The sequence below is a fragment of the Protomyctophum bolini genome, assembly GCF_963924005.1.
Source record: "Protomyctophum bolini genome assembly, chromosome: 21".
NCBI classification, from domain to species: Eukaryota; Metazoa; Chordata; class Actinopteri; order Myctophiformes; family Myctophidae; genus Protomyctophum; species Protomyctophum bolini.
In genome coordinates, this window is record NC_137882.1 from 7487828 (window position 1) to 7503551 (window position 15724).

Below are 15724 nucleotides of genomic sequence, written 5' to 3' on the forward strand. Positions count from 1 at the left end.
CAAACAGGTATACAAATGTTTGTCCTTGACATGAACTCTAGCTGATCTCACTTCCTGTCTCTGTGTGCCCTTATATATGGATTTCACTACAGACACTGACACCTTGTGGTTAAAGACAATAGATAATGATCATGCTCATCACAATTGTGTGCTTGTGTTTCTAGGGCTTCCAGTTGACCCATTCCCTGGGAGGAGGGACTGGTTCTGGGATGGGAACCCTGCTCATCAGTAAGATCAGGGAGGAGTTCCCTGACAGAATCATGAACACATTCAGCGTCATGCCTTCACCTAAGGTAGACACAGAAGAAGGGAGGAAGGAATGGATGATGATGGATGGATGGACAGGATTAAGTATTAAAATATCTATTATAATTACCTGCAGAGGACAAATTACTCAACCAGTACTTGGGGCTGCTATGTTGTGCATCTGCTATTTTCACTAGATTTGAAACGGGGCTTAAGTGGTTATGGTTGGGGCGGCAGTGGCTCAGGGGTAGAGTGGCCGCAGGGCAACCGGAAGGGAAGGTTCCCAGTTCGAACCTGGGCTCCCCCAGAGTTAATGCCGAAGTGTCCTTGAGCAAGACACTGAACCCCTAGTGCCAATGAGCAGGTTGGTGCCTTGCATGGTTACCTCATCGGTGTATGAATGTGTGTGAATGTAATGCACAATCTATGTAAAGCGGCTTAGATAAAGTCCCTAGAGTCTAGACCCTATACCATTTATGTACATTTTCCGGTAGAGCAAAAGCACAATAGCCTATTTGTTTTTAAATTAAGTGTTTTTTTATATTTTATTATAAAGCGCTTTGTTGTTATTTAAATGTGCTATATAAATAAAGGTGGTATGGTATGGTATGGTATTTGTCTTTGAAATGTACTGGGGTTAAAGTCAAAAGTATCCAAAAATACAAATGCTCAAGTTGAGTAAACAAATGCTCATCAAAGCACTCAAATAAATGTACTTAAGTTACCGCCCACCACTGATTATTGATTACCGTGATCCTCCTGTTCTCGTCTTTTAAGTGCCAGTATACGTACGGTATTCAAATTAATATCTCTGGATAGCTGAGCGTCTGCTAAATGCCTAAATTGTAAATATCCTGTGTGTGTGTGTGTGTGTGTGTGTGTGTGTGTGTGCGTGTGCGTGTGCGTGTGTGTGTGTGCGTGTGTGTGCGTGTGTGTGTGTGTGTGTGTGTGCATGTGTGTGTGCGTGTGTAGGTGTCAGACACCGTGGTGGAGCCCTACAACGCCACCCTGTCGGTGCACCAGCTGGTGGAGAACACGGACGAGACGTACTGCATCGACAACGAGGCGCTCTACGACATCTGCTTCCGCACGCTCAAGCTGACCACGCCCACCTACGGCGACCTCAACCACCTGGTGTCGGCCACCATGAGCGGAGTGACCACCTCGCTGCGCTTCCCCGGCCAGCTCAACGCCGACCTGCGCAAGCTAGGCACGTTTCTGCTGTATAGGGAGTGCACTGTTAACCCATTCTGACCTGAGATCAGATTCATACGAGGTTTCCACTGGGACACACACTGGTCTGATGAACCCATTCTGACCTGAGATCAGATTCTAAAAACGTCAGTCGTTCTTCGATTTTTTCAAAAATAGCAGACCTACAAGCTCGTAGCGCGCCACTCGGTGGCGCGCTATGAGCTTGTAGATCTGCTATTTTTCAATAGCTAAAGCATAACATGATGCTAACACCAAAACGGGTTCCCGTACAGAATGGGTTAAGGCCTATTCATACTAGTCCAGTTTTCGGGTGAAGAGGTGACCACCAAAAACTACATCATGACATCACGCAGCGGTGGTCACCGCTCACACGACACATCTCTCTGCTTTTACTAACCGTGGCCACCCAAAACTGTACTATGAATAGGCCTTAAATCAACTTAATAATGTAGAAAATATTAACGATAATACTATATAGGTTATAATATGCACACAGAATAACTGTTCCTATACTTCCGGGCCACCTCCCTATACTTCCTCTACAGGTGTTACCGATGATGAAGGCTCTGTTCCATTCTGGTCAAACAGAGTCAGGGTGCTGCTGTTGTGCATGTTGGCTCACTGGAAACACTCTGCTACCACCAGTGGGTCTCAAAGTGTCCTTGAGTGGGTTCCAAATGCTTGTACAAATCTCAGAGGGGGGTCCTTGAAATTTAAAAGTTTGAGAACCACTGTACACTAAATGGAACAGAGCCTTAATTGGTATCATCAACCTGTGAAGGAAGTATAGGAATAGGAAGAGTTCTTTCCAAAATGGCTGCTGTGCATATACCCTATGGTTAATTTGATTAAATAATCGATCAATACTCTTCCCTGTTGTTGTTTTGGATATGTCATTATCCTCCTGTATTAAAATTGTTTAACACTGGCTGAACATTGCTCTGATCAGCTCAATATAGGACTAGACTTTCAGCCATGCAGCTACGTCAGTGGTTTTCAACCAGTGGTCCGGGGACCACCAGTGGTCCTTGAGAGGATTCCAGGTGGTCCCCAGCTAAATGATGGAGAGTTGGTAACCAAATGGTTACCAACTTGGTTTCATGTTACTTACATTGTTGTTAAACATTACTGCTAAACATCTGAATTACTTCATTTACAAGAAGTCTACACTTTTGGAAAATGTAGAAGAATTGTTATTTTGATCGTTTGCCTGTTATCTCTCCTAAATACAGCATAGAATTGTGGACAAAAACAAAACTCTTTAGTTTTGGGTCTGAGGGACTAAACCTCATCAAATGGTGGTCCGTGGCTAAAATTCGGAAATAAATAGTGGGCCCTGGTATCAAAATGGTTGAAAACCACTGAGCTACGTGGTCTGAAAATGTTACGGTTATACAAGCTTTGGGGAGCTTGTGGATCGGCTATTTTTGGTATTATTGCAGAACACGGTTGTGCGTATTTAAACTTTTAAGTGGTTAATCTGTCCATCTATCTACACAGCGGTCAACATGGTGCCCTTCCCCCGGCTGCATTTCTTCATGCCAGGCTTTGCTCCTCTGACGGCGCGCGGCAGTCAGCAGTACCGTGCCCTCACCGTGCCCGAGCTCACCCAGCAGATGTTCGACGCCAGGAACATGATGGCGGCCTGCGACCCACGCCACGGCCGCTACCTGACGGTGGCGGCTGTGTTCCGCGGCCCCATGTCCATGAAGGAGGTGTGTGCTTTGTTTAGGATCCCCTATCAGGTGGCGTGAGCTTTCCGTCTTGAAAATGAAGCCAGTGTGTGGAAGTAATGAAAGACACTGCAGTTCTCATCAAGGGTGTAGATTCGATCTAGTGTCACAAATTCCCGCTAAAGACAACATTTCATCCCATCAAAGCCAACGGAAATACGACAGGACATTACACTTGGTTTTATTACCAACATTTTCATAAAGACTTCGGTATTTTAAAGTTGTTTTTAATGTAAATAGAGGGTATGTGTGTGACATCATCATCATACCCGGAAGTTATGCCGGAATGCAAACAGAAATCTGATTGCGTTAAACAATGTTAAACTCACTTTGCCACTGGATTTGCCACTGAGTTTATGCATGTGCAACTGCATACCCTCTATTATGCTGCCAATAATTATGAAATAAAGAAGGGTTTCTTCTGGTTCTACTGAGTGAAGACGCACCCTCGGTCCCCTTCCTTCCAATAGCATTAGAATCTAACGCTATCTTGGATTTCCGGTTGGAAATGATCTAATGATTAGATCATTTCCAACCGGAAATCCAAGATGGTGCATTTGGATTTGCTGATCTACCGGCTTCAAAGCAGCTCTGTATAGAAACCTATGGGTGACGACACATCCCCACTATTTTAGCAGTGATGGGAGAAGTTCCACTTGAGTAAATGTCAAGTACAAAAGTATTGTCATCAAAAAATATACTTAAAGTATTACAGTAAAAGTAGGCTACTTCATTACTGTCCAGCACTATATGTATCAGCTGGCTTGTTTTTCCTCAGGTGGATGAACAGATGCTCAACATCCAGAACAAGAACAGCAGCTACTTCGTGGAGTGGATCCCCAACAACGTGAAGGTGGCCGTGTGCGACATTGCGCCGCGCGGCCTCAAGATGGCCGCCACGTTCATCGGCAACAGCACGGCCATCCAGGAGCTGTTCAAGCGCGTGTCGGAGCAGTTCTCGGCCATGTTCCGCCGCAAGGCCTTCCTGCACTGGTTCACGGGCGAGGGCATGGACGAGATGGAGTTCACGGAGGCCGAGTCCAACATGAACGACCTGGTGTCAGAGTACCAGCAGTACCAGGACGCCACCGCCAACGACGGAGAGGACAACTTCGATGACGAGGAGGAGGACGACATCCACGAGTAAGGAGTAAGATTTTAATGATAATATTACATTAATATAATATAAAACAAGAGCCATCTGTTGTGCATCTGTCCCCCCTTTTCTTTTTTGTTGTCTCGGCTGTTGGTTTCGTTCTTTTGTTGGTTCAGTTGGTTCTGTGATTCGGTATGCCTTTCCTGTATAGCTCCAGACAGTTAGCTCATAACATTAGCCGCTGTTGTCAGTGGCTCACTTCACGCTGCGGCGGTGCAGAGACCTCCGCGCGGCGGTGCAGAGACCTCCGCGCGGCGTTTCCGAGTATGGGGTCAGAACGTTTCAGAGTATAGCGTCAGACTCGGGCAGTCAATCATGACTAGGTTGCACCAAAGTTTATCGCTGAAGCCAACGGCATCGAACATAGGCCAGGCTTCACCTGACAAAAAACAATTATAGTATAGTATACTACTACTGTATGTTAGCTAGTTGATCCAAGTCAGAACACGATCAATTGGTTGATAACTAAAATAAAGATGCACGTGGCCCACCCAGTCAGAAAACAACAATGGAATGTTATTGTCCACACGATATACTGTATGTCTGCTCCCCATCTTTATTTCAACCTATTTGGGGAGCAGACATATGGGGATGTGCATATCTTATTTATGTTTTTACAGATAATAGTCCATCCATTGGTCCGATGGGTGGGCCGTGGACGCTTTTGAGATTTTCAATTTGGCCATGATGACCCAGAAAAGGTTGAAAACCATGATGCTTGAGGGGGTTCCAAAGGGTCCCCTCTAATTTAGTCAAGGTAGCGTCAAAATCAGTGTAACCACTTCAACCCCGTTGTATGCATGGGTGGTGGAGCAGTAACGTAACGGGGTACATGAGTGCACAGACAGAGAGTAGAGAAAATGTCCCAGTCAACAGCCTGGCTAATCCCTGTCTACAGCACTCCATTGTAGCTCAAAACTGACTTCCTAGCACTTCTGTTTGTAGGTGGATTAACCTCACAGACAGACAGACAGATAGACAGGCGTGTGCGTGTGTGCGAGCACGTGCGCGTTTACTATTCAGGTGCATGTTACACCTGTGTGTCTGTCAGTAAGTAAAAGATTACTCATAATTGTCCTTAATCCTCAGTCATAATAGGGAAATGGACTATGGTCAGAATGTATGCTACTTTTTGATTCAGGGACCCCCAGGTGTCCTTGAGGGGGTTCCATAGGGTCCACTGCTGGCCAATCCCCTCTTAGCCACGGGAGATAGCTCCAGGCAGTACTACTACTACTGCTGTAATGTACAGTAGTATATATATAGGGCAATGGTTCTCAATGTGGGGTCCTTGAGGGGGCTCCAGGGGGGTCCGCAGCTAAATTGGGTATTTGAAAATGGATCTGAAATGCTCATAATGCATCGGAACTTCTTGCTGATCTGGTATTTTCAGAAAATCTTTCATGTGGCACAAACTATTTTCAGATATCCAAATACATACATTCATTTGGAAATCCTTGACATGAAAATGTATGAGAAGCACATACTGTATGGCCTATGAAACTGTACACGATGGTTTAGGTCCTGTACTGAAGCCTGTCTAGACTCGCTGATGTATGGAATTGTAAACAGCTGCTGAGCTAGCGCTTCTGTTTCTTTATAGCAAGGCACAAAGCTAACAATACACAGTCTGGGATATGCACGCAGTAGAGAATCCACCAAAGAGTTTTGTGTGTGTGTGTGTGTGTGTGTGTGTGTGTGTGTGTGTGTGTGTGTTGCTATGTCCAGCTGGTATCCCAGCATGCTTGTGTCAGGAGGCCAGCTGACAGTGAAGCAGCCCAATGGGTCACATGACTAAAATAGCTAAAATAAGTCGACATAATGTGTTTTTGTATCACTCACAGGGGCTTTTTGTGTTATCCTTTTAGCGAAACCTTTTGACGGTACTACCTGTACTGTTAACAAACTTGTTAATAAAGTATTCTATCAAAAACTCAAGTAATGTACAGAGCTCAAAGGTTTTATTAAAGTAGGCAGACAACTCAAGTAAATGTACTTAATTGTTACTTGTCCACCACTGCTCTCCATCAACTCTCTATATTACCACAGCACTTCACTGAGTAACACTCTTCTTGAAATCTCATACTAACGTACTAGTACATACTAATAGAATATGTTATTTTCAACATACTATTGAGTATGCTTCATCTCACACATACCACTAATGAGACCACACAGAATGTTAGGAAAGTGCTCCATCTTGTGACAACGCAGAGGTACTACGCATACATGCAAATTCCACACAGTTTCAACAAATAACTACATTATACGTGTGTTTAACAGAATAACTACACTCTACATGTTTAATAGAATAAATAACTACATTCTAGCCAATCTACATCCCATGTAGATTGGGATGTACATGGGATCAAGTACCCAGCCCAAGTACAGAGCCCGAGAGAGACTGAACATAACCACTGCAAGATAATTTTACACAATATGTACTGGGGTCCCTGCTTCATCTCTAAGGGGTACCCTAATGCAGTAATCCTGGTCTCTAAACTGCCTCCCCCTGGCCAGCCTGGGCGCCTGATGGAGGGGAAAGGAACTGGTCGGAATAACAGCTTTCGCGATGCGACTCATTGTAAGCTTTTAGATCGGCTATTTTCAAATGGCCAAAATTAAGTGGTTAATGTATGTTTTTTAATAATAATCAACATCTACAAAGTAGCCTAACTAAACGTTTAAAAAAAACTATAGTGGAGTAAAAGTTAAAAGTAGTAAAGTACAAATACATCAAAATTGTACTTAAGTACAGTTACTTTTCACCACTGTCTGTGACTGACACATCTGTGAATATCTGTTCAAATAGGAAGTGGAGTGAGGAGGACCAGCAGCCAGAGCAGCCAATCAGAGACCAGGATGAGAACATCGACCCAGTCGACTAGGGGCCGAAAGCACTGGGTTCTCAACGTCAGGTCCGGGTCCCACCCGGGGTCTAAATGTACCATTAACGGGTCCGTCACGCCGGGAGTGTATACAAATGGACCCTTACGGATCAATTTGGTTCCATTTGTACACTCTCAGAGTGAAATGAACACTGATAATTTAGGCCCCAGTCACATCCAGTCAAATCCGATTCAAATCTGATTTATTTCTCAAAATCTGATCTTTTGGTCTGACCATTCCCACTGCATTTGCAAGTGACCAGATTGGATCTGTAACAGATATGTGTGTTCAGACTGATTTTACACTGGTATAGCCATATCCTGCAGCCTGAATCAGATTCCGACTGTGCCACAGCCAAGTCACAAACAAGTCACGTGGAATCCACTTTAAATCGGGTTGTCGCATTCTGACTGAGAGAGATCTCCTCAAATCAGATTTGAATCAGATTTGAAACCACCTCTGAATGTGACTTAAGTCACATTTGTGAAAATCTGATTCCATGTGACCTAGTCTGCATTTAGACTTATTTAAACCAATCGGATCATTTCAATCTTGATGTGTCACAGATCTGATTCAGAATAGATTCAGCTGCCAGTGTAAATGGGGCCTAAATAGTATAAAGTTTGTCTTCCAATAAAAGTTGGACATTTTTGAAGATCATCACTGTCACATGATCACGTTTTGATGACTTCTTCCTATGGCTGCCATTCATAATTTATGAGTGTTATACATGTGGAGTGTTTTATTCATTTTATTTTGTTTGGCTGAAGTGAAATCGTGTGGTTGAGTTTTTCTACGTTTGTTGATGAAATTGTAACAAAAGAAAACCAATAAAGACATTGAGGATCGAAGTCCATCCAAGGTTGAATCTCTTTCATCCCATACAGGTTAATCTATTTGGGTTTCGGATCCTGACAAATTGGCAATAAAGCAGTACTATTAAAAATATTTATATATACCGGTAATAAAAAATAAAAAACAGCCCAACGTGAGATGTGTATACTGTACATATTGCCTGAGTCGGCGGGCGGAACATCACTTTGACTTCATTTGGTTGGATCCAACCAATCCAACCAATATATGGACATTATAATGGTGACATTGAGGAACTCCATATGGGCATAAAAGGAACAATTAAGAACTGACAGATACAGAGATCTCCACATAATGTACTAATCACTCGTATGGCGCGCTTCAAAAGCCTTTCTTCTCTCTGGAGAAGCTGAGACAGGTTTGAAGGTTCAATTATGCATCAAGAGTCTAATTAAGTCTGAAACTGAAAAACTCCATAATTCAATGACGTGTGTAATTGATAGGGAGAAAATGGGTGAAGTAGCTTACTCCTTTATCCACTTGCTCACAACGCATACTAGTGTTTGCGATGCATTGTGAGCTTGTATAATCCGCTATTTTCCTGCAATGGTTGTCCACCAGAATATGGATGCTGCCTCAGGGGTTTAGAGTGGTTAATACTAGGCTGCACTCTTTCAATAACAAGAAAGAGCTGATGCAATGACACCAACCCACCAGAAGATGACGATGTAACAAAGCTCATTAGCTCCACTACCAACTGTCAAACTTCACTGAGTACTAGGCTATAGCTTCACCCTGGCCGGCAGGCAGGAAGGATATTACAAATAACTGGAGAATCAGAAGCTAGTTCTACCGAAATATGAACGGGCTCATTGCAAAGTTTCTGCTCAACGCTTCAAGGTCAAGCTAAGCTATTTGTTTATATTTAAAGCAAAGTCGGATAAGAAACGAGATCAAATGTCTCCCATGCAAATATATGTATTTATTCCGCTGAATTATTCAATGACCTCGGGCTGTGCAAAGTCCATTTCAAGAAAGCATGCAAATTTCGGGGGCTTTAAAAAAAAAGAAATTGTCCTGAAATAACTTCTTAAACTCTTATAGGCTATAGACAGGGGAGGGGAGGGGGGGTGGATTTTTAACTTCAAGGTGGAAGCTGTGTCCTCGATAAGGAACATTTGCAAAGTCAGTTATTTCTGAGTATGTTAAATTAAGTCTTATCTACTCCGATAGGGTGGGTGGCCTAAACGATTGGCTCCCTGTTAATGAGGGGCCTTAACAAGCAGCCACTGATGAGTGGATAATGCTAACGAGAAAGAAGAATAGGGCTGGTGCGTGTGTGTGATGCCAATGACGAACGGGGACATAATTGGTTGATTGATTAATTAATGCATTCATTAATTAGTTAATTCATTAAGACCTCTGAGCTCAATGTGACGCTGAGCAGATGGTGACTTACTTTATCTCACTCTCACACACGCGCAACCATGCATTCGCATTTTATGCACACACGCACGCTGACACACACGTCACACACACACACACACACACACACACACACACACACACACACACACACACACACACACACACACACACACACACACACACACACACACACACACACACACACACACACACACACACACACACACACACCTGATTCTGCTGCAGTATACTGCATCTCTCTCTCTCTCTCACACACACACACACTGTCTCTATTTTACTTTTCTTTCCTCCTATTTATATATCCATCGCTAGGCACGCATTCACTCAAAAATGTCATTGCAAAGCTGCACGGGGGCATAAATCCTGCATGCGTAGGTCGATGTCATCTTCTCACAGTGAGGGATGGAGTCTGGACACAATGCGAGGGAGGGAGAATGAGAGAAGACATGCAGGCGGTGAGAAGAAGTATAGGCGAGAGTATGAAGAGAATGAAGGAGAAAGAGAGACACAAAGAGAGAGACCACTGGTTCCCAAACAGTGGATCAGGACCCAGTTGTAGGTCACGGAACAAGTTTTATGGGTCACAACTCGAGTAAAAAACGTGTGAATATTATAACCACATACCTGGAGGTCTATTATAGTAATGTTAACTCCATAGACACATACAAAACAGATAAAGTTCAAAACAATGACCCCATCATCAAAAAGAAAAAATTAACTATTTTAGTTTTCGTTAGATATTTCATTAGATTCCGTTCCAATAGCACTGGTTTCTAAACACTACGTCGGGACCCATTTTTATGGGTCCCTTGTTATATTTTGTTTCCTACATTTAGTTTTTAAATATTATAATTTCAAAACATTAAAAAAAAAACATTTCCTAAAGAAAAAGCAAAATTTTTCATGAATTGAAAACCAAATTCAAAGATTTTTTTCCCCCAGTAATTGTATGAACAAATAAATTTAAATCCATAAATTAGAAAACAAATGATTAAGAAGCAGTGAAAATAGCCGATCTACAAGTCCATAAGGTGGCACGAAGTCTAATTTCTCTTTTGGACCACACGGCTAAAAGGTTTGTGAATGGCTGACCTACAGGGTGGGATTGGAACCAGTGGACCAGTGAACCAGTGAACCAGTGAACCAGTGAACCAGTGAACCAGTGAACCAGTGAACCAGTGAACCAGTGACCTACTGTATGGCTGCACACATCAAAGCCGTGCCAGCGCAGCGGTCACAGCCTGGCAGCACTGCATGTGCACTGCTGTGGTTTGCACAACTTTATTACTATCCTGTGTTTTTACAAACGGGACGATTACCGACATGCCTCTGAGCCTAGGGCTGTTGTTATGAGAGAGAGAGAGAGAGAGAGAGAGAGAGAGAGAGAGAGAGAGGAGAAGTGAAAGAGGGACAATAGAGAGGGGGTTAAGAAGAGAGAACATTAGAAATCGCGAAAACATAGAGAGATAATGTTAATAAAGGAGTTAATAAAAGAGAGAAAAGTAGAGACGAAGGATAGACCGTGTAGGAGAAACAGAGAGATACAGTAGCATAAGAATGTGTGTGTGGAGGGACAGACAGACAGACAGAATAAAGGAGTGGCAAGAAGACTTTATGGAGTGAGTCACAGAAGACACACACACACACAGTGTGTGTGTGTGTGTGTGTGTGTGTGTGTGTGTGTGTGTGTGTGTGTGTCTGACTGAAGGAAGGAAGCAGCATGGAGCTGAGCGAGCAAAGACGATGAGCATGCACACGCACACGCACACACAGCGTGAGACTCTGTTCGTAACTCCAGCCCTAGCCAAGCACTTTCAGACATTCAGCCAGCATGGAGAGCGAGAGAGAGAGCGAGAGAGAGCGAGAGAGAGGCAACAGCAGAGGTGGAAATCGGAGCCTTTCTTACTGGGAATGACGGCACACACAGCACAGCTACACTACCTCTGTCTCTGACGCTGCTATAGCATCTCTCACACACACACACACACACGCGCACACACACACACGCACGCACGCGCACACACACACACGCACGCACGCACACACACACACACACACACACACACACACACACACACACACACACACACACACACACACACACACACACACACTCAACAAGCTGGACTAGACATGGCAAAGACTTCAACAGTGTGAGGAGGAGAAGTTCAATCAATGAAGCTGGCCTTTGAGGAAGCTTGTTGCACCTGACAGCTCTACTGTGACATCATCGCACCGCCATCACCCGCTGGACATCCGTCTGCCGCCATCCGTCCCAGGGTGGGACGTGAAGGACATTAATGACATATCAGGGTGGGACAGATGGGACACGTCTCAGAGGACTCGGAGGACATGTAGGAGACGATCCTTTCCAGGACCGTGTTTTTGTTGTTTGTGTTTCCGAGAGAGAGTTTGATTTTTGTTTGAGAGACAATCAGTGTTAGTTTTCTTTGACAGACATTAAAGACTGGAAAGGGACGCGAGAGCCGGCCGCAGTGTTTTTGTTTGCGAGACGACTGAAAGCTTCATCTGGAGGTTAAAACCTCTGCTTGGCTGCTGTCACCACATCAAGGACCTTCTAATGACTTCCAGAACCCCCGAGGACCATTGGCTCCGCCGGCTGTCTGAGAGAGACGCGGAGCGCGCGCTGCCTCGACCCACACCGGACCGCACAGCCTTCTGAGCTCTTCAAAGAGTTATAACGTTCAGGGACATTCGACCCCTGGTTTGGAGTTTTGCGGTCTTTCCCGGGTCTCAGGTTCTCATTAACGGATTAAGTGTCTTGACTAAAACCAGACGGGCAAAGAAGAAGAAGGACCTTCCGTGAACCATGTGGTTCGAGCTGCTAGCCGGACATCTAGCGGGGATGATGACGGACACGTGCAGGCCACGGCCCACGACTGAACCTTTGACCTTCTGTTCAGGGGGCACTGATGTTAGCAACTAGGATCACCTCAACACCTCTCACCAGTTCAACCGAACTCAACCTCTAACTGTAAGCAGTCACCGACACCAAGCCTGATTAGGTACAACACAAGAAGACAGTAAGTCAAAAATGGAAGCAGGCAGTACGTCACAATGTTGTTACAATGTCAAATGAACTAAAATATGTTTGCATACTTTAAAACACAACAAGAAAGAATACCTTGATACATAAACCTTGGAAAGCTGGCAGTAAAACAAAGCAACCATGCAGTAACAGTTCTGATTATCTGAAGGACTTCTTCTTTGGCATTGGGGGAAATGAAATGTACTCATGTGCTTATGTACAATTTTGATGTATTTTTGTTGATACTTTACTCCACTATACATTTCAGAGGTAAATATTGTATTTTTACTTCACTACAATTAGTGGACAGCTTTAGTTTCTAGTTACTTTGCCGATTTAGTTTACCATTACAAAGCATACAGTTAAACCATACTTTATACTTCTGATTAGGGATGTCCCGATCGGATGGGGTGATCATAAATCGGAGATTCTCTTTTTTTATTTCAATAAAATAGTGTCTAACTCTAAATAGGCTTGTGTCTAATGTAAATCTCAAAGAAAGTATGTATAAATTATATTTTGTGAAAACTGTCATGTTTATGCTTGTTGATGTTTGTCCTCCTGGGGCACTAGTTCCAGCAGTGGCAAACACTGCTGGATCTCAAAGATCATGCAACAAAGACATTCACAGAGGCGTGAAATACTGTAGACCCATGATGAAAACAAATGCAACCCCCATGATATGATAATGTCCTAGTAGGCCTGCTATATATCTCTGAATGATAGCCAAAGCCATGTAAATGGTGTTTTTTTCTACAAGAGTGACATACATTTCTCACATGGCATAAAGTGTATAAAGTGTATAAAGTGTATGAAATATAAAGATCGGATCGGGAATTGGTATGTCTCAAAATCAAATGATCGGAATCGGATCGGGAGCAAAGAAATGTGATCGGGACATCCCTACTTCTGATATTCGAAAATAAAAAAGCTCACAGCGTATTTTCGAAAGAGCATGACAAATCTGGAGACAAATGTAGTATTTTGTAATTGTCTACTGTAAATATTGATGCCTTAATTTGAAGTTGAAATATGCAGGCCTTTTAGTTGTAACAGGGTATTTTGACTTAAGTAGCGTACTGTTGTTGGTTGCTGCAATTATCCTGGCATCGAAATTACCATCAACTGCCAGAGAACATGCGCACACGCACACGCACACACACACACACACACACACACACACACACACACACACACACACACACACACACACACACACACACACACACACACACACAGAGAGAGAGAGACAGCTGTTGACGGAAAGGACGTTTAGAAGTGCACAACAGCTCCGGCAGAGCCCTGGAGACTTGTGTGAGCCCAGAGTAGAAGCGAGATGACTTCATGGTTTTGGACGCTCTGGCTAAATTATAATCCTAATCACCAAATACAGTACATGATGTCAGACTACTGGCGGACGACATCGCTTAGAGAGAGAGAGAGTGACACGTTTAAATGTTTAAAAAGGTCGTTTGAGAGACTGGACATGAGGCAGAACATTCTTTTAGACATTGAGACTTTTTCAAATGTGGGATTCGGTGGAAATAATTCATGGGATATCAAATGTCAGAGCTGGAAACATGTGTCAAAGGTTGAAATGAAACATTCTTTCTGAACGACAGATCCAAGCTGTGATAAGGAGACATTTAAGGGCATCCATAGATAGGATACATCTAAGGACACATCTCTAAGGACATATTTGACAAGTCTAGACAGCTGAGTTTCAGAGGCAGTCATGGGACACAGAGAGACAGACTGGTAAATGTAAGCAGCCCCACATCGCTGCAATCTTTTCTGATATAGTATTATTATTATATACTCCACTATAATGTGGATTTCGATCATTATTAATTGAGCCCTATAGCTATTGCATTTTCCACACTGTCACTTTTCTTTCACAAACAAACAACAGACCAGAATATTTCCAGTTCACTTCAACTTCCAATTAAAGTTACTTGTGATTTGGAGTCGTGTGTATTCCAACAGAAGTTGATATTGGACTGAAGGAGTTGACATCAGGACAGCACAGCCAGAGCCACAGCGGGGTGTGTGTGTGTGTGTGTGTGTGTGTGTGTGTGTGTGTGTGTGTGTGTGTGTGTGTGTGCATGCGTGCTTGTGCACTACACACAGTGTGTAGAGGTAGTGTGTCTGTTTGTTCGTTAGTCAACGTGTGTAGTCTAAACGTGCAAATATGTACTGTTGCCAGCATGCATCTGTATGCTGTCTCTATAGTCTATATGAGTGCATGTTAGTGTGTACTGTGTTAGTGTGTGTACGCGTGTGCATGTGTGTGCACGTGGCAGACTTCCCGTTTCATGCCAAGTCACATTATTTCTTGTGGATTTGAGCCACGGACCACCATGAGATTTAGCCTCGCGGGCCCAAAACGAAATAATATGTCCACATTTCCATGCTGAATTGATGTTGGCACCATTACTTACTAAAATGGCAACAAAAAAATATGGGGAAGCAGCTTGTTGATTCTCCGGGCCGAAGGCGTGGAACAAACTCCCACTATACCATCGACAGGCAGCCTCTGTAGACATTTTTAAAGCACTGCTCAATTAAGACCCACTCTTGCTTTTAATTGATCTTTTAATTTGTTTTGTTATTCATGTCCTCACTGTATACTGCAATTATTTTTTAATGTTTATGCCTTGCTTTTCTTTTCTTTCTTTCTCCAATGCTCTGTAAAGCATTTTTAGCTGCATTTCATGTCATGAAAGGTGCTATACAAATAAAGTTTTATTATTATTATTACTAATATTATTATTAGGAGAGATAACACGCAAACATTGATCATAATAACTAATAATTCTTCTACATTCACTAATTGTGTAGACTTCTCGTAAATTAAGTAATGCAGATGTTTAACAATTAACTCTTAAAACTTGAGAGCCATAAGGGTCCATTCTGGTTTCATTTGACACTCTCAAGGGACCAACTTTCGGTTACCAACTCTCCATCATTTAGCTGGGGACCACCTGGGACCACCTGGAACCCCCCCCCCCCCCCCCCCCCAAGGTTATCCCTATTTTATACTTTTCATTCGAAAATAGCTGATCTCCAATATACTCACAAGGTCACAACGCGTTGCAATGCAACACGTTGTGAGCAGCGATTTTTTAAAGTACTTTTGGTACTGTAAGCATTCTTTGATTGATTGCAACGGTA

At 43.3% G+C, this 15724-nt stretch overlaps 2 protein-coding genes across 3 annotated transcripts in view; both read left to right on the plus strand.

Annotated features, from left to right (window-relative positions):
- tubb6 (tubulin, beta 6 class V) overlaps positions 1-7994 on the plus strand; it is an 11513-nt gene extending 3519 nt beyond the window's left edge. The window contains exons 5-9 of one of the 2 annotated variants that reach the window (XM_080794358.1): positions 165-293; positions 1219-1456; positions 2962-3176; positions 3973-4344; positions 7163-7994. In XM_080794358.1, the coding sequence (XP_080650484.1) occupies positions 165-293; positions 1219-1456; positions 2962-3176; positions 3973-4341 (951 nt within the window). In that variant the 3' untranslated portion in view covers positions 4342-4344; positions 7163-7994. The remainder of the gene's footprint in view (positions 1-164; positions 294-1218; positions 1457-2961; positions 3177-3972; positions 4345-7162) is intronic. The other variant, XM_080794357.1, reaches the window with a different exon arrangement.
- A 3223-nt stretch (positions 7995-11217) lies between these two features.
- Positions 11218-15724, plus strand: part of dipk1c (divergent protein kinase domain 1C) — a 56916-nt gene continuing 52409 nt past the window's right edge. The window contains exon 1 of the mRNA XM_080793545.1: positions 11218-12545. The gene's annotated coding sequence lies outside the window, so the exon portion shown is untranslated. The remainder of the gene's footprint in view (positions 12546-15724) is intronic.